Consider the following 24,757-nt stretch of genomic DNA (forward strand, 5'->3'; position numbering starts at 1 on the left):
GTACTGCTGCCTCACAGAGCCAGGGAGCCGGGCTCGATTCCAGCCTTGGATGATTGTTTTTGTGGAGTTTGCATGTTCTCTTCACGCCTATATGGATTTCCTCTGGGTGCTCTGGTTTCCTCCCACAGTCCAAAGATGTACAGGTTAGGTGGATTGGCCATGCTAAAAAGTGTCCAAAGTGTCCAGGGATGTGTAGGTTAGATGGATTAGCCATGGTAATGTGTGGTTATGGGGTTACAAAAAACAGGTGAGATGCTTGATAGGCCAAATGGCCACTTTCTGCAGTATAGGGAATCTATGATTCTAAGATTAAAGGAAGAATAAATAAAGAACTCACATTTTAAAGCAAATCATACAAATTGATTGCAGGAGCAAAACAACAATAGGACACACAGATCTTTCAATTCCAAACTGACATTAATAGCCTGTTTAATACAGACTTCTTTGCCTCTCAAAATTTACCATTTTTATTTGTTAGGTGGTTGAAGCATTTTTTTTCCCCCAAGACTAAATTGATCGAATAATTCACTGACCCTTCAAAAACTGGCTGAATGTGTGTCAGGTTAAGATTATTGCAACAGTCAAAATGTTACTCCAACTGTAACAGCCAGCACCATTGAGAAATCTGCAAATATCGAAGGCATGTATGCAGGTAGGCACTGTGTAGCAAATTAGGAATCGGGTATATTCACAGGGTTACACCTGCATTATAGAATACATGAAAACAAGAAAACAGATCAACCAACTCTCGGGAGACATGTGAGCACAGTGCACTGTGACATTATTCAAACTCTTTTCCAAAATAAAGCATTTCACTGATCTAAACTTGGAGGCTGAAAAAAATGCAAATAATTAGAGATCCATATAACTAACAGAATAAGTAGCATATGAAGGAAATAAATGCTTCAATTTATTTCTTCCATCAGATTATTTTGAGAGAACATAAAATTTGAGAGCTTGATGTTGCAAAGTGAATTTAAGGTAACCGAAGACTGTAAATGGGTATCTTTTTCTGCAGGGGTTGAAAGATGTCAAAGATAAAAAAAATTCACAATTTGTGTATTGCAGACTTCTTGACACATTGATGATCTCAGAATTATATATTCAAGATAGATTTAGTTTTCATTATGTACACAAGTTAAATGAATTTTCAAAAAAATGAGTCTCTCAAATATCCTGCAATTTTGGCAGGGCAGAGGAATGTGTAGACAACACTGTGTGACAGCAACAGATAAACAAAGGATCACACAAAACAAAGTAAAACAATGGCTGAAACTAATGACTCATCCTCTCCTTAACTGTAGTAAAAACATTTATGCAAATTAAAACAAGCCCAGCTCTCCGACACCACCTCCTACCGCCCCCTTGATCATGATCCCACCCCCGATCACCAAATCATCATCTCCCAAACCATCCACAACCTCATCACTTCAGGTGACCTCCCACCCACAGCCTCTAACCTCATCATTCCCCAACCCACACCGCCTGTTTCTATCTCCTTCCCAAAGTCCACAAACCTGACTGCCCTGGTTGAACCATTGGCTCCGCCTGCTTCTGTCCCACTGAACTTATCTCCACCTATCTTGACTCCATTTTCTCCCCCTTGGTCCAGGAACTCCCTACCTACATCCGTGACACCACCCACGCCCTCCACCTCCTCCAAAACTTCCAATTCCCTGGTCCCCAACACCTCATCAAAAAAGGATTTCTGAAGAAGGGTCTCGACCGGAAACGTCAGCTTTCCTGCACCTCTGATGCTGCTTGGCCTGCTGTGTTCATCCAGCTCTACACCTTCTTATCTCAAGTAATCATCCACAATGGGGAGAAAAGTCCAAGGCCATCAGCATTTCTAATCATATAACAGCAGTGACATATGACATCACAAAGATTAGCATCAAGTCAGCAGAGTGGGCAGAACACAAAGATGCAAGGACTACATATGTTGTTTGGAAATATAAAGCAGAAAATACAAGTTTAAATTATTCTTTGCACCTCAAAGGAAATGTGGTGCTGTGCAGCATTTGCCTATTGGTTACACAAGAGCTTGCAACTTTTGAATAGTCAGCTTTGTTTTGTTGAGGGGAGATCACGTCCAACCAACCTAATTGAATTTTTCCCCTGATGACCACGTGGACGAGGGCAATGCTTTTTACGTAATCTACTTGGAATTCAGCAAGGCTTTTGCTAAACTCCAATGTAGGAAAGCAATAGCAAAGGTAAGCCAATGGGATCCAAGTAAATTTGGCAAATTGTATCCACAATTGACTCCTTTATTCTTAATGGAATGAGGGTGTCACCGAACAGCAGCATTTATTGCCTATCCGTAATTGCCCAGAGGGCAGTTCAGAATCAACCACATTACTGTGGGTCTGGAGTCACATGTAGGCCTGACCAGGTAAGGATGGCAATTTCCTTCCCTAAAGGACGTTAGTGAACCAGATGGGTTTTTCCGACAATCGACATTGGATTCATGGTCATCATTAGATTCTTGATTCCAGATATTTTATTGAATTCAAATTCCATCATCTGCCAAGGCAGGATTTGAACCTGAGTCCCCAGAATGTTATCTGGGCGTCTGGATTAACAGTCCAGCGATAATACCACTAGGCCATCGCCTCCCTGAACGGCAGGAAGCAGAGAGTGATGGTTGAGGGGTGTTTTCCTGACTGGAAGTCTGTGTTCATTGGGATTCCACAAGGGCCTTTGGTTTTTTTGGTCAATCTAGATGATTTAGACTTGTCATAGGCTGAAAAATTATGAAATGAGACTGGACTCTTAATATAAATGGAAATCCCTCAGTCTTCATAAGCACCTTAGTAATAAAAGGATGATAATAAGAGGAGTGGGGCCAATCAGAGACCAAGAAGGTGTGACTGAGGTGTTAAATGGTTGATTCAGTGTCACATATACTGAAGTACGGTGAAAAACTTTGTTTACGAGCAGTACAAACAGATCATTGTAAGCAAGGATGTACAGATCAAAAAAATTTAGAGGCACACAGGTTACGTTACACAGGGCATGCACTAGGCAAGGTCAGTGTCAGCAAAATGAGCTTTATTTGAGGTTATAATATTCGTTCATCAGTCCAATAACGGCCAGGAAGAAGCTGTTCCTGAACCTGCTGGTGTGTGTGTTCAGGCTTCTGTATCTTCTGCCTGACGGAAGAAGTTGTAGGAGATTATTACTGGGGTGTGATGGGTCTTTAATAATGATGGCAGCCTTTCTGTGGCAGTGAGCTGAGTAAATAGAGTCCATGGGTGGAAGGTTGCGTCCTTGCTAGTTTGGGCTGTGCACACCACCTTCTGAGTTTCTTAGAATCCTGGGCAGAGCAGTTGCCATACCAGGCTGTTATGAACCAGGACAATATGCTTTCAGTTGTGCATCAAAAGAAGTTGGTGAGGGTCCTTATGGACGTGCCAAATTTCCTGAGCCACCTGAGGAAGAAGAGGCATTGTTGTGCATTCTTGACCATTGCATCTATGTGGGAAGTCCAGGACAGGTGGTCGGTTATCGTCACTCCAAGGAACTTGACGCTCTCCACCCTCAAACCCTGTTCTGTTGATGTAGATGGGGGTGTGTTCTCCTCCTTTCTTTCTGAAGTCAATGATCAGTTCTTTAGTCTTGCCGACATTGAGAGAGAGGTTGTTCTGATTGCACCATGACACCAAGCCCTCTAGCTCCCTCCTGTATTTTGACTCGTTAATGCTAGGTATCCATCCTACTATGGTGTCGTCAGCAAACTTGTAGATGGCATTTCTTCGGATTTGGCAACACAGTTGTGGGTGTACAGGGAGTATAGTAGGGGGCTGAGGTCGCAACCCTGGGGTGGCTCCAGTGTTGAGGGTTATTGTGGAGGTGCAGTTGTCAGTGTTCACTGATTGCGGTCTGTGGGTCAGGAAGCTGAGGATTCAGTTGCAGAGGGCGGAGCCAAGACCAAGGTCATGGAGTTTTGAGATCAGTCTGGAGGGGATAATGGTTTTGAAGGTGGAGCTGTAGTTGATGAGCACAAGTCTGATGTAGGTGTCCATGTGCTCCAGGGATGAGTGCAGGGCTGGAGATATGGCATCCACAGTAGACCTGTTACATCAGTAGGCAAATTGTAAGGGATCGAGGCAGGCTGGGAGACTGGAGTTGATGTAGGCCACAACCAACCACTTGAAACACTTGATGATTATTCAGGTCAGAGCCACTGAATGGTAGTCATTAAGGCAAAACTCTACATTTGTCTTTACCCATGAGGCGGATGCTCCCCAGACCGCGGTGACAGAGGAGGAATCTGTCGCTCGGTCAGAAGGTTTTAAAATTGATAAAGCACCTTTACGTTTGAATATTTTGAGTTAAAGTACTTGAAATCACTGGGACCAGATGAGGTGCATCCAAGGATATGGAAGGAAGTGAGAGTGGAAATTATAGATATATTGGCATTTATTTTTCATTCTTCTTTGGCTTCGAGGGTGGTGCTAGAAGATTGGAAAATTGCAAATGTATAACACCCTGGTTCCAAAAAACATTGTAAAAGTAGATGCAGTAATCTGAGATCAGTTAATTTAACTTTGGCAGTGGGGGAATAGTAGCATGGAGAAATGTGTATTGGTTTGGAATGGTCAGCATGGGTTTAAGTAAACAAAATAATGCCTAACTTATTCAATATAATCCAGAAATGTACCAGAAAGTGTTGATACGATGTACATCAAAAATCTTTGATACTGTGCCCCCCCCCCCGCAGGAGTCTTGTGAAGGAAGTTTTAAGTTGTGGAATAAAAGGGACAGTAGTGACATGGGTACAAAATTGGCTGAGATAGAAAGCAAAGTGTTATCATTAATAGATATTGTTGTGGCTGGAGAAAGATTTGTCGTGGGATTCCTGAGGATTGGTTATGGGCCCTTTGTTCTCCGATATCCATAGGATCGTGGTGTCGGGGACAATTTCAAAATTTACAGATGACACAATTTGAGACAACTGTAAATTGTGAAGAGGAGAGTTTGGAATTTTAAAATGATGTTGACTAGTTGGTGGAATGGGCAGATAGATGGCAGATGAAGTTTTATGTGGAGAAGTGTGAAATTTGTTAAACTGTGGTACAAAGAGCATGGAAAGACAGTTTGAAATACAGGATTCTGTTCTAAAGAGTGTGCAGAAGCAGAGAGACCTAGTTTTATGTTTGCAATTCTCCAGTCTTCCAGCACCACCCCTGAATCCAGGGAAGATTGAAAAATAATTGCTAGTAGGTCTACAATTTCCATTCTGGCTTCCCTCCATATCCTTGGATGCGCCTCAACTGGTCCCATGTTTAACCCAAAATATTTAAGTTTTCAAAGCTGGTAGGATTCATAATAATAAAACAAGTTTTTTTTTACAGAAAGTATTAGCATAAAATTCTAGGCTTTGTAAATAGGGGCATAGAGCAATGAAGTTAAGATGAACTCAATATAAAACATTGATTGGACCTCAGCTGGAATATTGCATACAATTCTGGGCAAGGGTATGAACGCATTTCTATCCTACAGAAAGTATATGAATGCATTACACAAAGTGCAGAAGAGGTTAAAAGAATTTTCCAGGATGAGGCACTTAGGAAGGAAAAATTGTTTCCTTTGGAGGGGCGAAGACCAAGAGAAGATTTGATTAGAAATTTTCAAAAAGCATGAGGAGTCTGAACACTTGATACCAAATTAAAATGCTGTCTCAAATGAGGTTGGCCAAATGGCCCACTACAACCTGTCTACTATAATGCTGTTGGTGTAACAAAGGGAGTTTGTTATGAAGAGAAATTGAACAGGTTAGGATTGCTGTCTGTGGCGCAGAGACGACTGAAGGGGGATGTGATTGAGATGTACAAAATTTGGAGAGGCTTTGACAGGAAGGAACTCTTTCACACAGGATGGTGGTGGGAATTTGGAACTTGCTGCTTGTAAGGGGGTTGAGGCAGAAAACTACATCTCATGACTTATTTTGATGTGTATTTACAGTGCCGAGGCATGTAAGACTCTGGGCAGGAAACTGGGATTAGAATTATTAGGTGCTTGTTTTTGATGAGCCTGGATTTGATGGGTTGAAGGGCCTTTTTTGACACTACACTTCCTGATTTCTACTGAGTGTCAAAGATCGTTTCAGTTTGCAAGAAAAGTTTCTCTGATCTACCAAAAACTTAACTATTTTTCTTTTTATCTTTTAGGACTAATGGCAGTAAAGTGACCAATCATGGCGCTAATGATTCCACCAGTGAAGCTGAAATGGTTAGAGCATCTCAATAGTTCTTGGATCACGGAGGACAGTGAATCCATTGCCACGAGAGAAGGTGTTTCTATTTTATACAGTAAGCTAGTTAGCAGTAAGGAGGTAATACCATTACCACAGCAAGTACTCTGCCTAAAGGGACCTCAGTTACCAGACTTTGAACGTGAGGCCCTCTCCAACGATGAACAAGAACACTACCTGGATGCTCTCCTCAGTAGCCAGCTGGCTCTGGCGAAAATGGTTTGCTCCGATTCTCCATTTGCAGCATCCCTTAGGAAGCGCTTGTTAGTGTTACAGCGAGTTTTTTATGCTCTTTCCAACAAATACCATGATAAAGGTAAAGTCAAACAGCAGCAACATTCACCTGAAAGTAGTTCTGGAGCAACGGACATCCATTCTGTAAGTGAACGACCAAGATCCAGTACAGATGCTCTGATAGAGATGGGAGTTCGGACTGGATTAAGTTTATTGTTTGCACTATTACGACAGAGTTGGCTGGTGCCTTCAACAGTGCCAGGATTGAACCTCTGTAATGATGTTATTCATACGGCAATAGGTGTGATAAGCTCATTGCCACCATTATCTTTAGCAAATGAAAGTAAAATTCCAGCAATGGGACTGGACTGCTTGTCGCAAGTGACAACTTTCTTAAAAGGAGTCACAATGCCAAACTCAGGAGCAGATATTCTGGGACGAAGATTAGCCTCAGAGTTGCTACTTGGACTTGCAGCCCAGCGTGGTTCTCTGCGGTATCTTCTGGAATGGATAGAAATGGCTTTGGCTGCATCGGCTGTAGTTAGCACTATGGAGAAAACGAAACTGCCTATGAATCGTGAAGGAATGATCAGTCATGATTGCTTCATGAACGTTCTTGTACAAATGAGACGTTCTTTGGTATGTTCCTGGAATCTATACCCTGGTATCCCTGCATCTGATAATCCAACTCCCTTGCCTCCTCCAAACTTAATCGTTTGATGACTTTCAATTTTTTTTCATTCTTATGCGCAATTACTTTGCGTGAACTAGATTTTATGCATTGAAAACATTTTTTGTTTAACTTACAGGAATGCATTTCTTTTGAATTATGAGTTTCATATAAGACAAATATCACAGAATTCATGAGCCAGTCAGTATGAGTAAACAATGATGGTGATGAGCCACTGGTGTTAAGATGTAAATAAATTAGTTCACCTATTTGACAGCAACAAGGTCTTTAATCCCAGCTGTAGAGTGCATCTTAACATATGATATTGGAGTAAATGATTCAAGAAAAACGGGTTTCAGGTAAGATGCTTTTAACGACCACTATCGTGTGCTGTAGCTTACTTACCCGGAAGTTTGAAGACAAGTACATGTTTGGAAGTTGCAACAAACAAAGCAGCTTCAACAAAAGGAAAACATGAATTTGCAAAGAGTGAGCCTGGTCAGATAGTTAAGGGACTGCTCTGAGAAAATAGCAAATTGCTGATAGAACATGGAACAGTAGCACAGGAACAGGCCCTTGGGCTCACCAGGCTTGTGCCAACTCTCTATAACTGTATAAACTAAAAACCTTTTTGCCCCTGTGGTCCATATCCCTTTATTCCAGGCAAATTCATATATCTGTCAAGATGCCTTTAAACGTTGCTGCTGTTTCCACCACCTCCACTCCCACTGGCAGTGCATTCTGTGTTTTCAAAAAAAATACTTGTCTGTCGCATCTCTTCCTTATGTCCCTTGTAACTGTCTTTTCTAACCTGGGAAAAAGATTCCTATGATCCATTCTATCCATATCTCTCATAATTTTGTAAACTTCTATCAGGTTGCGCCTCATCCTTCCATATTCAAGTGAAAACAAACCAAGTTGTCTCTCCTTGTAGCTAATACCTTCTAAACCAGGCAACATACTGGTAAAGAACCTTTTAACCTGTGATGCCACTTTCAAGGAAATATGTGAATGAACTCTCAAATAAATTGCTGTGTGGAAAGTTTAAGAGCATTAAGTATACAGCATGTAAAATTAGCCAATTAATTGTTCAAAAAAGTTGATTGAATTTCTGAATGGAGGAATTTTTAAAAATTGTATCCATGTTGAAATTGACATTGTGTAGTACAGAACTTGAATATTTTGGAAAGAACATTTTTGTGAGAGCTTTTCATCTTACAATTCTCAGGACATTTCACAAGAATGCAAATTCGAGGGGTAAAGCAGCATGTGAAGAGAGTGCTGATTAGTGAGTAACTTGTCTTTGAGTGAGGTGTTGCTTTAGCGACTGCCCCCCATTAATTCCGATTGACAGGTTTTGTTGCTGGTTTCTTTCTCAGGGCGGTGTCTTGACAAATGAGAGTAGTTTGAAATTTAACAAATTTAGGTCGCAGTTAATTGCAGGCAATCTTAAAACTTGGGTTAATTCAGAAGTTAGAGTGCAAATTAATTAGGTCAGACTGGCAAGAGTGTGGCCGGGAACAAGGAAGACTGATGATTTCAACTGCATTTATTTCAGTGTAGAGGCTGATGGGCAAAGCAGGTGAACTCGAAGCATGGGTATGAATGTAGAGTCATAGAATCTTACAGCACAGAAGCAAATCGTTTGGCCCAATTTGTCAATGCTGACTAGGTTTCCTAAACTGAACTAGTGACCTGAAATGTCAAGGCCCTTCAGAAACCCTTTGAGAAAAGGGTCCCAACATGAAACGTCAACTTTCCTGCTCCTCTGATGCTTCCTGGTCCACTATGTTCCTCCAGCTCCATACTGTGTTGTCTCTGACTCCAGAATCTGCAGTTCTTGCTATCTCTCAAAGATCAGTGGACTTGTGGATAGTGAAGACGGTTGTCCAAGGGTATAGTGGGATATAGGTCAGTTGCAGAGAAGGTGGAGAAATGGCAGATGGTGTTTAATCAATGTAAGTGTGAGGTGCTGCGCTTTGGGAGATCAAATGCTAAGGAAAAGTATACATTTAATAGCAGGACTCAACAGCTTTGATGAACAGAGGGATGTCGGGGTTCAAATCCAGAGCTCCCTGAAAGTGCCACACAAGTAGATATGAAGGCAAAGAAGACGAATGGCATACTTTCCTTTATTGGTCTGGCAATTGAGTACAAGAGTTGGGATGTCTTGTTGCAGCTTTGTAAGACTTGGATTAGTCTGCACTTAGAGTATTACGTTCAATTCTGACCGCCATGTTACTGGAAAGAAGTGGAGGCTTTGGAGAGGTTGCAGCAGAGGTTTACCACAACGCTGCCTCGATTAAAGGGTATGAGCTATAAGGAGAGGCTAGAAAAATGTGGGTTGTTTTCTCTGGAGTAGTGGAGACCGAGAGGTGATTTGATAGAAGTCTGTAAATTTCGGAGATGTGAAGATAGGGTTGACGTTCAGAATCTTTTGCAGGGTTGAAATGTTTAATACTAGGGGGCATGTGTTTAAGGTGAGGAGAGGAAAGTTCAAGGGAGATATGTGGGGCAAGTTTTTTACACTATTGGAGGCAGATACGATAAAGGTGTTTCAGGGACGTAGATAAGCACGTAAGTATGTAAGGAATGGAGGAATATGGACCAAGGGTAGGCAGAAGGAATTAGTTTAATTTGGTGTCATGTTCGGTGCAACATTATGGGACAAAGGATCCGTTTCTGTGTTGTACTGTTCTGTGTTCTATGTTCCTATGTCATTTTTAAATAACTCTCCTTTTAACTTAAAAATATGCCCCCTAGTCTTGAAATTCCCCATTCCAGGGAAAAGACACCTATCATTTACCCTATCTATGCCCCTCATGATTTTATAAACATCTACAAGGTCACCTCTCAACCTCCCATGCTCCAGTGGAAAAGTCCCAGCCTGTCCAGCCTTTCTTTATCAACCAAACCTTCCATACGTGGCAACATCTTGGTAAATCTCTTCTGAACCTCACAAGATTAATAATATCCTTAATATGGCAGGGTGACCAGAACTGGACTCAGAACGCCAGAAGAGGCCTCATCAATTTTTATAGATAAACCATAGAAAGCATTCTATCTGGGTGCGTAACGCCCTGGTACAGCAACTGCTCTGCTCCAGGGCCATAACAAACTAGAGAAAGTTATGTGCACAGCCCAGACCATCAAGGAAGCTAATCTCCCATGGACTCCATTTACGCTTCTCATTGCCATTGAAAGACTACCAATGTCATCAAAATCTCATTCCAGTCCTGCAATGCTCTCTTCCAATGTCTTCCGTTAGGCAGAAGATACAGAAACTCAAACACAGCAACAGATTCAAGAACAGCTTCTTCACTGCTGTTATTAGACTCCTGAATGAGAGAGCGCACGTCTGTGTGTGTGTGAGGGGAGGGAAGAGTGAGCGTATGAGTAAAGGGTAGGGGGGCCATGGGAAAACGAAGTGGGGGGGGGGGAAGGAGGGAGTGTGTGTGTGTGTGTGTGTGTGTAGTCACTTTGCTGTGACATGAACCCAAGATCCTGGTTGAGTCAGTACCGAACTTGGCTATCAGCCTCTGCTCGGTGACTCTGCGTTGTTGTATATCCTGAAGTCTGCCTTGGAGGACGTTTACCCAAAGATCCAAGACCGAATTTCCTTGACTGCTGAATTGTATGTTTATTTCCGTGAAGGGTATATAATTGCGTTTTTTTTTGCTGCTGCTTCACTTGTCTGAGGACATTGATCTCTGCTTTTATGACTACTTCTAATTTGTTGTTCAGACACCAACTGTTAAGTTACATTTGATATTTTTAACAGTGCAAACTTGAATTTTTACAGGGTGCATCAGCTGATAGGAGTCAGTGGCGAGAGCCGACTAGGACACCCGATGGTCAATGTTCATTGTATGAGGCAGCTCTCTGCCTCTTTGAAGAGGTTTGTGGGAAATCTCCTTTTCTATGCAATATTTTGATTATTCATAATGTTTAAAAAATGTTTTATGCTTAAAGTAGAACTGCTTATTTAGGAAAATAAACGGATACGCCTGTATTTCGTAAAGCGCTTTGCCATGCTGTCACTATGTTCATGTGGAGGTGTCAGTGTTAGATTGGTGTGGACAGGGTCAGAAATCTCACACCACCAGATTCTAGTCCAACAGGTTTATTTGAAAACAGCCTGTGTTGGATTATAACCTGGTGTCGTGTGATTCCTGACCTTGTCAATATGTTGACATATCCATCAAATTTCTTTTGAAGTATAGACTCTGTTTAGCAAGCATACTAGATTGGAATTGAGATGCAAGTGTTTTTCTTGATTCTTTCCTGCGATGTGTGTATGCATGCTGCAAGTTTCTAACTTTGAGATGAGCCATGTGTCCATTTGTTGTTTGTAATTTAGAATAATAAAGCTTGAAATTAATGATTTTCCTTGACTCTTTGGTTCATAGGTTTGTCGAATGGCCTCCGACTACTCCAGAACTTGTGCTAGCCCTGACAGCTTGCAGAGTGGCGATGCCCCTGTGGTGTCAGAAACATGTGAAGTGTATGTTTGGGGTAGTAACAGCAGTCATCAACTCGTCGAAGGAACACAGGAGAAAATTCTGCAGCCAAAATTAGCTTCCAGTTTTGCAGATGCTCAGATTGTAAGCATAATAGTTATGTAATTGCATTTTCTGCTTTTTCAACTTGACAGTTTTTATAAATGATGTATGTTTTGTAAAACTGAGGAAACTGTAGCAGCTGGCTATAGATATAGCTCCTGTTTCTACTGCAGATATCAGTGAACTTAACCGCATTGCATATGTTTTAGTGTTTGGCATATCATCTAGAAGAAAATGTGGCCATCTATATGAAGAAAAAGTAAGAACAATTGACAAGCCAGTGGTGTTCCATAAGTTTTGACCTTAAGTTATTTAATTTAAATTATTTTATGGCCACACTGCTATTGCACTCACTGATGTTCCATGTAATATTCATAATCTCCTTTGCTGAAATGCTGTCTTTATTTGCAGATGTTAAATTCACAATCACAGTAGTTCAATTTATAATGACAACTTATAGATGTGAGCAGAGTTTAAGAGCAGGGAAGTTATGCTGGAACTATTTGAAATGGTGGTGAGGCCACTGCTAGAGTGCTGTGTGCACTTCTGGAATCCATGTTACAGGCGGGATTTGACGGTACAGGAATGGGTGCAGAGGAGATTTATTAGGATGTTGCCTGGTCTACAGAGTTTTAGTTATGAAAAGGGATTGGATAGACTGAGGTTGCTTTCCTTGGAGCAGTGGAGACTGATATGATTGAGATGAATAAAATTATTAGGGGGATGGGGTGTATAGAAACATACGTAGAAAAACATAGAAGATAGGAGCAGGAGGAGGCCATTCGGCCCGTCGAGCCTGCTCCGCCATTCATCATAGTCATGGCTGATCGTCCACCTCAGTAGCCTAATCTTGCTTCCTCCCAGTAACCTTTGATCCCATTCGCCCCAAGGAGTATATCTAGCTGCCTGTTGAGTACATTCAATGCTTTGGTATTAATTACTACCTGTGGTATTGAATTCCACAAGCTCACCACTCTTTGGGGAAAGAAATGTTGGCTAATTTATGCATTTGCCCTTCCTAGCAATATTTTGGTAAAATAATTGGTTGTGTTGTTGTGAGGATGTGTGGAATGCTAAGAACTTAATTTTGTAGCAGTAACTATATGTGAGCAATGTTGGTATGAGGAGGTCAACAAAATAAATTGCCAACTTGTAGTGATCAGGTTGAGGATGAGATATTCACACAGATGGAAAGAAGTGAAATGAATGGATGATTTGGGTTGACAAATGGGCAACGTGGAAATGAGAAATCAGAGCACAAAAGAAAGATAATCCGTCGTCTTAAAATACCAAGACAGATCTGTGTTGCCTTCATTCAGTGTGTGTGGATGAGGCCCAGCAAGGGTGAGCTTTTATTCACCCTATCCTCAATTTCTGTATGCCACTGGTGCTCAGAAATCTATGAATTTCGACCTTTAAACGTACTCGAAGACTGAGCCTCCACAATTCTCAGTTGTAGGCAATTCTAAAGGTTCACATTCCTCTGAGTAAAATTTATTTCTCCTCATCTCTGATCCAAAATGAGCATTTCCCTTATTTTTAAAATTGTGCCCTTTGGTTCTAGACTCACCAACCAGAGGAAACATCATACCTGGACCTACCTTGTCCCACCCCTGTATTCTATGGGTTTCAATGAGATCAGCACACATTCTTTGAAACTGTGGAGAATACAGACACAGTTCTCCATAGGACAGCTCCACCATCCTGGGGCTAGTCCGATGAACCCGTGTTGCGTTCCTTTTGTGGAAATAATATCTTTCTCAAAATAAGGAGACCAAAAATTCTCAACATTCCAGGTATGGTCTGACCCCAAGTCATTAGACAATTGAAGCAAGAATTTATGACAGGTAATTCTGCTAGAACACATGAATTAACATGAATTTTAGCAGCACGGTGGCTCAGTGGTTAGCACTGCTGCCTCACAGCGCCAGGGACCTGGGTTCGATTCCACCCTCTGGTGACTGTCTGTGTGGGGTTTGCACATTCTCTCCGTGTCTGCGTGGGTTTTCTCCGGGTGCTCCGGTTTCCTCCCACAGTCCAAAGATGTGCAGGTTAGGGTGGATTGGCTGTGCTAAATTACCCATAGCATTCGGGGATGTGTAGATTAGGTGGGTTATAGGGGGATGAGTCTGGGTGGGAAGTTCTGAGGGTCAGTGTGGACTTGTTGGGCCGAAGGGCCTGTTTCCACACTGTAGGGATTCTATGAATTGGCTGTAACGCGATTGATGAACATGTTTGGATAACATGAACTTTCTGCTGTACAAATATAGCGATTTTTCTATCGCGATTTCCCTATAAGGTCGAGCGAAGTCACACAACTCCAATCCTCTAACATGAAGGCTAACATTCCATTGACTTTCCTAATAGTTTCTTGGACCAGCATATTAGCCTTCAGTGACTTAGTAACACAGACACCTAGATCCCTTTGTAAATCTATACGTCTGAACCTCTTGTCATTTAAGGTATAATCTGCATAGCTGTTGCTCCTGCCAAAGTTAATATCCTCTCATTTTTTCACATAATATTCCACTTGCCATGTAATGGCTCTGTCCAATTTCTCCTGAAGCCACTTTACATTTTCCTCACAACGTACAGTACAAATTAGTATTATTCGAAAGTTTGGAAATATTACATTTGGTCCCCACCTCCAAATCATAAAGTTGGACGATATCAAAAGCCTTCTGAAGAATGTCCGTTGGCTCTCCAACAAGTTTGTTAAACATGGTTTTCCATTCACAAATCCATGCTGACCATGGCCAATTAGATGATTATCAACAGGTGCCTAATTATCCTATCCTTTATAATAGATTCCAGCTTCCCCCTGTTGTGGCTGTTAAGCTAACGGGTATACATTTTTCTTTTGCTGTCTTTCTCTTTCAATAGTGGGGTGATGTGCTCCCTACCAATCCACCACAATTATTCCAGAAACTTTAGGGATTTGGAAGACGATCACCATTACAACAACTCCTCTTTAGGTATCTCTTTCAACACTCTGGGGTGATTTGCATCAGATCCTGGAGATTTATTAACTGTCAGCCCCAGTAATTTCTCCAGTAGAATCATCTTGCTAATGCTTATTTTCTTTACCTCCTCATTCTCTTCAGTTACTGGATCCGCTACTTTTGGGATATTTTTAGCATCTTCCTTGGTGAACACAGACATAGTGCAATAATTTAGTTTCTCTGCAGCTTCTCTATTCTCCATTATAATTTTTCCTGACTTTACCTTTAATTAACCCACAGTTGTTTATTCCAAGCATTTCCATTTTATTAACAATTTACAGTCTCTTTTTGGTATTTCCTGGATTTCGTTCCTATTCTATTTTTATTTTCCTTGTAAGTTTTTTAGTCCTCCTTTATATTCTATAAATCTCCCAATTATCTGAATTGCTGCAATTTCTGAAAACTTCATAGGCCTTTTGTTTTCAGCTTAAATAATCCTGACCTTCCTTTGTTAGCTGTAGTTGACTGACTTTTTTGAATTTTTTCCCCTTTGAAGGAATGTACAGTTGCTGCCAGTCATGTAATAGTGCACTCAGCCTCTTTCCTGTATTCTGTCTTGTTATTGTTTGAGATTGACGATGGTGGTGTAGTCTGCAAATTTGTAAATGGAGTTGAGATGGAATTTGGCCACACGGTTGTGAGTGTATAAAAAGTATATAAGGGGTCTGAGTACCAGCTTTGCAGGACACCGGTGTTGAGGATTATGGGGGAGGAGGTGCCATCGTCTGTTCTTAGTGATTGCAGTCAATGCGTCCGGAAGTTGAGGATCCAGTTAGAGTTGGGGGAGCTGAGACCTAGGTCTCAGAGTTGAGCGATGAGTTTGTTTGGAATTATGGTGTTGAAGGTGGAGCTGTAGTTAAGAAGTAGGATCCTAACATTGGTATCCTTGTTATCCACATGTTCCAGGATGAGTATAGGGCTAGGGAGATAGTGTGTGCTCTGGACCTGTTACACTGGTAGGTGAATTGCAAAGGATCATGGTAATTTGGTAATCTGGAGTTGATGTGTGCCATGACTAACCTCTTGAAACACTCCATAATTATGGAGGTCAGAGCCGCAGGGCTGTAATCATTAAGGCACACTGCATGACTTTTCTTTGGCCCCAGGATGATGGCCGTCTTCTTCAAGTAGGTGGGAACTTCAGGTTGTAGGAAGGAGAGGTTGAAGATGTCTTTGAATACTCCAACCAGCTGGTCTGCATAAGATCTGAATGGACGACTGCGGACTGTATACGGGCCAGTCGCTTTCTGTGAATTCACTGTCAAGAAGGCCGATTTAATGTCTGTGGCGGTGACTGTGGGTACAGCTGCAGTCAAGGCTGTTGGGATAGGTGACATTGTTTCGTGACCTTTTGTTCAAAGCAAGCGTATAATACATTAAGTTTGTCGGGTGGGGAGATACTGTTGCCTGCGATTCTGTTTGACTTCGTTTTGTAGCCAGTTATGTCACGTAAGCCTTACCACAAATGACGTGTGTCCATGTGGTTGATCCGGGTCTCAAACTTAGTTTGGATTTGCCTTTTGGTATCCCTGATGGCTGCAGGAAGGTCGTACCTGGATTTCCTGCGTAGGTCAGGTTTGCCTGGCTTGAATGCCTCAGACCTGGACTTGAGTAGGGGGTGAATTTTCTCGTTCATCCATGGTTTCCGGTTGGGGAACATTTGGATTAACTACTTTGTCATGCGGTCTCCTATACACTTAGTAGTCAAGTCTGTAACATGTGACGATGCTGTCACTTTAAGTGTTTCTTTTTGTCCTAGTTGGTATTTTTTTTGAGGAGACCATGTAAGTTCGAGGCGAGGAGCTGTCTCTAAAAGTAAACAATTTGTGAGGTCTGAGATAACAAGATGTAGAGCTGGATGAACACAGCAGGCCAAGCAGCATCATAGGAGCAGGAAGGCTGACGTTTCGGGCCTAGACCCTTCATCATGCTCCTATGATACTGCTTGGCCTGCTGTGTTCATCGAGCTCTACACCTTGTTATCTCAGATTCTGCAGCATCTGCGGTTCCTACTATCTCTGATACAATTTGTGAGGTCTTGTGATTTTTTTTAAAAGTTGGAACAATGGAAGCAGCCTGGGTGTGGCCAGCTCCCTCAGACCAGGCTTTCTAGTTCTATTTAGTTTTTAGGTTTAGTTTTTTTAAGCAGAAGCCTTGGAGATCTTAAAAGAGTTGGAAGCTTCAGTGAATGTCTCCTAGCTGCTGCTTTCTGTGGATTTTCTGTTGATGCTTTTTCCTTCTGGATTGGAGATCTGCATGTGAGAATCTGTCTGAATTTGCCTTTTTGCCAAGGGGTGTGTTTATGGGATGTAACTGTATTGGAACAGTTAATTAGCAATAGGTACTATATCTATTATTCAGTTAAGTTTTCCGTAGTCAAGTTGTTATAAATTCCTATTTCTTTTGTTTGTATTTTAAATATAGTGTTGAAGTAAATAGTGTTTTGCTTAATGTCGAGTAGTTTGACCAGTTGCATTGCATCTAGAACATGGCACTTCACATCTACTTTTAAAATAAAAATTTAGGGTCTTAATATTTTGAGGGGGTCTGGTCTTCTCTGGTCCACAATAAATAGTAGTGGCATACTTGTTTCAGTTAGCCACTGAGTTCCTGAATATGGGCCAGTCCACTGACTCTAAGCGGTCCCATAGAAGCCCTTCTGTTGCCTCATCAACACAACACTACTTTTGGTACTGGGTCCTCACACTTCAGTTTCCGCTTGTAAGCGAGGAAGAAGACCAAAGCGTTGTGGTCTGATTTTTTCCAAAATGTGGACAGGGGATAGAGCAGTAGACATTTTTAATTGTATAGCAATGTTCAAGGATGTTTGGACTTTTGGCGGGACAGGAGATGTGTTGATGGTATTTTGGTAACACGTTCTTGAGATTGTAACCGGTGACTTCACCCAGGCCAATGCACAAGGCCTCGGGCTATTCTGTCTCAATTCTGCTTATAGTGTTACACTTCAAGTCTACTCGTCACTTCTTCGTGGGGTGGGATGTAGACTGCTGTCAGGATAATGGAGGTGTACTTGGGTGGCAGGTGGTAGGAATGGCAGTTTAAGATATTCTAGGTCCAGGGAACAGTAACTCGCCAGGGACACCATGTCTGAGCACAAGGAGTTGTTGATTAGGAGGCAGACCCTTGCCTTGCCCAAGAACGCTGAGTGGTCTATTCAGTGAACTGTGAAACTCGCAGGTTGTAACGCAGTATAAGATGTAGCAGGAGTGAGCCATGTGTCTGTAAAACTTTGTAAGGTGAGTTTAGCTTTAGGTTCATCCATTTTGTTCTCAACGGCTTGGATGTTTGTCAGGAGTGTGCTCGGGAGGGGAGACTTGAAGCCCCGAAATTTCAGTCTCACCTGAAGTCCAATGTATCTTCCACATTTCCTGAAATAGTATTGCGATGGCTGCCCTGGTCGATCCCAGGTATCAATGAGGGAAGTCTGCTCTTCTGGAAGATAAGTGCGTGATCCTGATGCGGTCCTGGGCACCAGTCACGGCCTTAAATGTTCTGTGGTGTCTTCTGGTCAGTTCGGTCGGGCCTCTTTGATATCTGAACGCTGCAAGGTCAGGTATTGTTCCCCTGCTGATTGGACCTCTGTTCCAGGTTTCCACGAGGTCAGGAAAGGCAGGTCTGAGAGGCCGGAAAGCCTCTGGGCATGCAGTTCCACCATCAGCAAAGTAAGTGGTATGCCTGATGTGGCCCTGGGCACGAGTCTCATTCACAAGCCCTTTGGGAGGTCTTGCAGTCAGTCTGATCGGATTTCCTTGATCTCAGTTCACAATGGGCCAGGTCTTGTTCCTGCGCTGGTCAGGCCTTGGTTCTGGAGTTCCATGAGGAGTTCAGGCTTGAGGTTGTAGACATGTTCGCCGAGCTCGTGGGTTTGGTTGCAAACGTCCTGCTGTAAGCAGGACAGAACACCGACACTTCCCCGGAGGTGTGGTGACGAAACATTTGCAACCAAACCCATTAGCTCAGCGAGCATGTCTCCAACCTCATTCACAACCTGAGCTACAAATCTTATCAAACTTGAGATCAGGTTTGTGGGAAGCTGGTAGGCCTTTGAGTCCTTTGGGCTTGTGGTTCAAGCATTGGCAGGCAAGACAGTTGGAAAACCTTTAAACCTGAAAGTAGATTTAAGAGAAGATTATTTGTAATTCCAATAGACTTAAACTTAAAATTGAGGTTTCGATAAAGCAGAGCAGTTATAAGATACGTTGTAGACTACTTGCAAAGTGTTGCCATACTCTGGTGCCATCATGAACATAGCTAGATGAATCCTGAGGTTCCTGCTCGTGAGGTGCCATTTAATTTCTTTCCTAACTCCCTGAAATCTACCTTCAGGCCCTCCTCCCTTTTCCTTGGTACTAATGTAGACCAGGTTCTGGTTGATTCCTCTACCCAGGAAGGCAAAACGCCCTCCTGGGGTTATGTTTACTGCCAAAGAAATGCTTGTCTGTTTCCCCGACTATGGGATTCCCTATCACTATTGCTTTTCCGTTCTTCTTCCTCCTCCTCTGTACAGCTGAGTCATTTGTGGTCCTATGGGCTTGTCTGTGGCTGCATTAGCTTGAGGAATCATCGCTCTCACCAGTGTTCAAAATGGACTATCACTTAGCAAACATGATAGACTCAGAGTCTCTTGCAGTATTTGCTTGGTTTTTGTAGACTGCCTGATGGTAGTCATCCATTCCCTCTCTGCCTCTACACTTCTGGTCTATGTTGTGTCCACCTACCTATATGTGCACAATAATGATGTCCGTTGCTGCTCAAGTTCTGAAACCTGGATCTCGACCTGGTGTATCTGGCAGATGTTTGCCTGGGACACGTGGTATATCCATGACTTTATGCAAACCACAGGATGTATACTCCACTTGGCCTTTCTGACATGCCATAATATAACACTAAACACTGTTTTGTTACCCTTAAAATATGTACAGGCTTGCAATGAAAACCTAGCAAGCTATTTCTCAGAAAAATGTGTCTAGGGACTTGAAAACAAACTAGACATCCAAGTTTTACTTCAAAGACTGTAAGTACATACTTAATCACCAATAAGCTGCCTTCCCTGCAGTCATAACGTCACACCACGATTGACCTCAGTGCAGGTAGGTCCCTTGATCTGCCCGTTATTTCCCCTCCTGCTCAATTCTCACTTTGGAGACTTTATTTCTTCCGTTGAACCTTAATATAAGCAGCTCTTAATGAAGTCTCCAAATTCCCACAGCCCAAATTTCCAACTACTCGCTCTATCTCGGTCTCATCCCAATGAAGTTTTGCTCACTCTGACCATGCACTTTGAGAACTATATGAAAAACTCTGGTGACAGACTATATTAAAATCTGAGAGATTTGGTTTTCTGGTTCTATACAGATAAATCTCCTTGGAATATCAGGTCAAGGGATAAAACAACACCTTGGATGTGCAAGACCTCAGAACAACAGATTGGACAAGAAAGACTTCCTTTATGCAGCATTTTGATGACCTCTGCAATTTCCAAACCACTTTAGTGGAAACAAACAGTTCATCATTTGGGCATTTACTTTTTATGGTTCTGGAAAGGCCATTTGTTTTTTAATCTTTGCCATAGAGTTAGGTGTTTATCCATGTCATTCACATTAGTCGAAGAGTAAATTGAAGCCTGAATTGAAATTGAAACAAAGCAGAAATTGTTGGAAAAGCTCAGCAGGTCTGGCAGCATCTGTGGAGAGAAATCAGTTAACGTTTCAGGTCAGAACTGATGGTAGCTAGGAAAATGTCAGTTTACATGCAGAAGATAAAGTTGGGGTAGGAAGTAAGAAGTAAATGATAGGTGGGGATAGAGCCCAAAGAGATAAAAGAAGGAAATGGACATTTCAGGCTCCCTTGTTCTTATGATTTTGGTTGCTGAACTTGCACTCTGAATAAATGACAGGTTCAGAACCTGATCTTTTTTTATTTTCTACAATTTGATCAGCTTTTTTTTAATGGAAGGAATAGGTGATTACAATACTTTAGTTATTACATCTTTTAAATCCAGTGACTTTTGCCATGATTCATGGATTTTATTTTCTTTCTCATTTAGATTGAAGCTGGACAGTATTGCACATTCGTCATTGCATCTGATGGATCAGTGAGAGCCTGTGGCAAGGGCAGTTATGGAAGGCTTGGTCTAGGTGATTCAAATAACCAATCCACCTTGAAAAAGTTAACTTTCGAACCACATCGAGCTATCAAAAAAATCTCCTCGTCGAAAGGTTCTGATGGGCATACACTAGCATTTACCTCGGAAGGAGAAGTCTTTAGTTGGGGTGATGGTGATTATGGAAAACTTGGACATGGAAACAGTTCCACCCAAAAATATCCCAAACTTATTCAGGGCCCATTACAAGGAAAAGTAAGTGCTTAATCATTCTAAGAATTTCCAATAAAAAAACTTGATTCAGTGTGACTTCTTTCTCTTCAAGAATTTGAGAGAGAATAATTGTAATAGCTGTGGTAAATCATTATTATACATCCAAATGAAATATGTTCTGTGACAGCTTGATTTGACAATAATTTCTACATATCCTTTTTAAAGGCCGTTGTATGTGTCTCTGCTGGCTATAGACACAGTGCAGCCGTTACGGAAGATGGCGAATTGTACAGCTGGGGTGAAGGGGACTTTGGGAGGTTAGGTAAGGTTTTTCTTTTTAATTTTCTTGGCAAAGTGGTGACAAAGTAGTCGAGGAACATAGGAACTTAAGAATTAGGAATGGGAGTAGGCAACTCAGCCCTTTGAGCCCACTCTGCCATTTAACATGATCCTGGTCTCAATTCTACTTCTTTGTTTGCTCCCCATAGCCCTTTATCCCATTATTCATCAGAAACCTATCCTGTTTCTTTTCAAATCTGATTCAACCTCCACTGCATTGTGAGTTCCACAGATTCACAACCCTTTGAGAGAAGTAGTTTCTCTTCTCGGTTTTGAACCTACCTTCTCTCCCTCTATATCTACGACCTTTTGTTTGAGACCATCCTACATGGGGGAAACATCTGTTGAGCATTCACCTTATTAACCCCATTTAGCATTTTATATGCCTCGACCAGATTCTGTCCCCCCACCTCTTCATTCTTCTGAACTCCAGTGAGTACAAGTTCAAACTATTCAAATCCTTTGAGTACGACAGCCCTTTTGATCCCTAGAATCAACCTGGTGAACCTCCTCTGGACTGCCTCCAGTACCACCACGTCCTCGTTCAAGTAAGGAAACCAAGATTGGACACAGTACTCCAAGTGTGGCCTCATCAATGCCTTATACAATTGTACAAACACTTGTATAGTTATATAATCTAGTCCTTCTGCAATAAATGCCAAGATTCCATTACCTTTCTTATTATATGCTGCACCTGCATGTCTAATTTTTATGTTTCATATACAGCCACCCTGATCCCTCTGCAATGATGCACTTGGAATCTGCTTATTTAACTAATAATTTGCCCTATTACTTTTCTGGTCAAAATGGACAACCTCGCACTTATTCACATTAAACTCCATCTGCCAGATTCTGGCCCATTCTCCAAGCCTGTCAATATCTATTTGTAAACTCTATCTCCACATCACAAACTGCTTTCCACCTATTTTGGTAATATCTGCGAATTATGCTAATTTGTATTCTTCTGCTGCTGCTTGCAGATCATTTACATAGATGGTAAACAGTTGAGGTCCAGGAACTGAACCCTGTGGCGTCCCACTAGTTAATTTGCCTTCCTTAGAAGGATCCATTTATCCCAACCCTCTGCTTTGTGTAAGTCAGTCAATCATCTATCCAAGCCAGTAATCTACCCTTAACCTTCTCTGACCTAACCTCCTGGATCAGTCTTTTATGTGGCATCTTGTCAAACGCCTTCTGGAAGTCTAGATATACTACGTTCACCAGATCCCCATTATCCGCATTGTTGGTTACATCTCAAAGAACTCCAAGTTTATCAAGCATGACTTGCCCTTCATGAAACTGTGTTGACACTGATAAATTGACTTTGTTTTTCCAAGTGTTCAATTATCTCTTCCTTTATGATTGATTCCAGAAACTTCTCCACTGCAGAGCAGTCTCTAGCTAAAGAAGTTTGCATAAATATAGTGAAAGAGAAGGCATACATTTCTGCATAATTTCTTCTGCTATGGAAATGTTAAGTAATGATCAAAGTCATTTTCTTGATGAGCATTTATTTTGTGTGAAGTCATGCTGATGTGCCTTTTTTACATTTTATGAACTGCACAGGGACTAGTGACATTTTGCAAATCATTCCAGTTCAAGCACTCTTCACACAATTTGAAGTGATGGGCTTACTCTTTAATTAAATGCTTTTCTATGTTTAGTCTGTAAAAGCTTGCTCATAGCTGTAATTAGACTAACTACTCTGCAGTTACTTGGCTTGTCCACGTCTCCATGCTTAAATGGATATTTTAGATTCGCTACCTACCCATCGCAATAAAATTTACATTGCTATGAAAGATTGAAAAATAGTACTCCAGGGTTTTTGCTTCGGCCTTTGTTCAGCCTTTACAACATACAACTGCTGAGTGACGTCCGTTTTGAGTTATGTTGTTATTACAGTAGAAATAGTTTTTGGCAAGTAAATTTGATTATTTCTCACATTCCTCTGCTACTCCTACATTCTCTCTTTGAACATCAATAGTTAAAGTGAAGACTTATTGCAAATACATAACTTCCTGGAGTTTCTTTGATTACAGAAAGACCCTGTAAGCACAGTGTCATGGGGGTGAGTTTGCTTTGTTTTCAGATTGTGTTTTATGGGATGGGGGAATCTCAGTATGCATAGTAAAGACTCTTTATTTTCCTATTTAACATGATACTATGTTGGTATCTTGTCAAAGTGTGGTTGTGTTATGAATGATTTGCTGAACCAGTAAATTATTGTTCTAACCTTTTTTATTGAGAAGGATCAATTAACTGGCCGACTTTTGACCTGTTTATTCTTTCAGGCTGATAGGTTCGTCTCTCTTGTGTTGTGAATAGACACAATCTTTATTATGGAAATTATTAGACTTGTATATTTTCACAGTAACTTCTTGGATTATCTGTCCTGGCTAACCTCGTTCATATGTACCCTGTCTTTCAATCTGTTCTTACGCCCATTATCAAAATTATTCAATTTCTTCGAAATAGTGTTCAACTGAGTTGAGTACACATTTCCTCTAAGGTTCTATACGTTGAACTAGTTAATAGCAGTTACAAAGCATTGGTGAGTTCTTGCGAAGGAACTTTTTCTGTGTCATACTAGTCCCATGGTTTCATGTCATCAGTGCCTACAGCAGAATTAGACACTTGCATTTCTCAGCTTGTTTGATTGAAAATAATGTATTTTGCTGCTTGTATGAATGTTTGACTCTAAGCTTCATTTTTGAAAATCATCAGGTAAAGTTTCCTTCCTCAGAAGTTTTGGATGGCTTTGTGTGACTTGGTCTTATACAACATAGAACAGTACAGCAGAGGAACATTTCCTTAGAATCTCTATAGCGTGGAAACAGGCCCTTCGGCCCAACCCTCGGAGCATCCCACCCAGACTCATCTCCCAATAACCCACCTAATCTACACATCCCTGAATGGTATGGGCAATTTAGCATGGCCAATCCACCTAGCGTGCACATCTTTAGACTGGGGGAGGAAACTGGAGCACCCGGAGGAAACCCACGCAGACACGGGGAGAATGTGCAAACTCCACACAGACAGTCGCCTGAAAGTGGAATCGAACCCGGGTCCCTGGTGCTGTGAGGCAGCTGTGCTAACCACTGAGCCACTGTGCTGCCCCCAAAGAGCAAACATGCTCTTTGACCCATCATCTCTGTGCTGATTATGAAGCCGTTCTAATTTACTCCCATCGACCTGCAAATGATCCATACCTCTCTCTTCCCTACCTGTTCATGTGTCCATTGAACTGTCTCAAATCATGGTGATGAGTCTGCATCTACTACCTCCCCTGGCAGCATGTTCCAGGCACTTGACAGCTACTATGTTTTTTTTTAAAAAAAAAGCTTTCCACACACA

At 41.7% G+C, this 24,757-nt stretch overlaps 1 protein-coding gene across 1 annotated transcript in view; it reads left to right on the forward strand.

The window, feature by feature from the left end:
* The window catches only part of herc1 (HECT and RLD domain containing E3 ubiquitin protein ligase family member 1), a 333,814-nt gene that overhangs the window by 8,728 nt on the left and 300,329 nt on the right, over positions 1-24,757 (forward strand). Inside the window, exons 2-6 of the mRNA XM_048617017.1 lie at positions 6,177-7,132; positions 10,966-11,061; positions 11,573-11,767; positions 20,795-21,106; positions 21,290-21,386. Coding sequence (XP_048472974.1) covers positions 6,203-7,132; positions 10,966-11,061; positions 11,573-11,767; positions 20,795-21,106; positions 21,290-21,386 — 1,630 coding nt within the window. The 5' untranslated portion in view covers positions 6,177-6,202. The remainder of the gene's footprint in view (positions 1-6,176; positions 7,133-10,965; positions 11,062-11,572; positions 11,768-20,794; positions 21,107-21,289; positions 21,387-24,757) is intronic.

Source organism: Rhincodon typus, chromosome 36 (assembly GCF_021869965.1).
Source record: "Rhincodon typus isolate 14 chromosome 36, sRhiTyp1.1, whole genome shotgun sequence".
NCBI lineage: Eukaryota > Metazoa > Chordata > Chondrichthyes > Orectolobiformes > Rhincodontidae > Rhincodon > Rhincodon typus.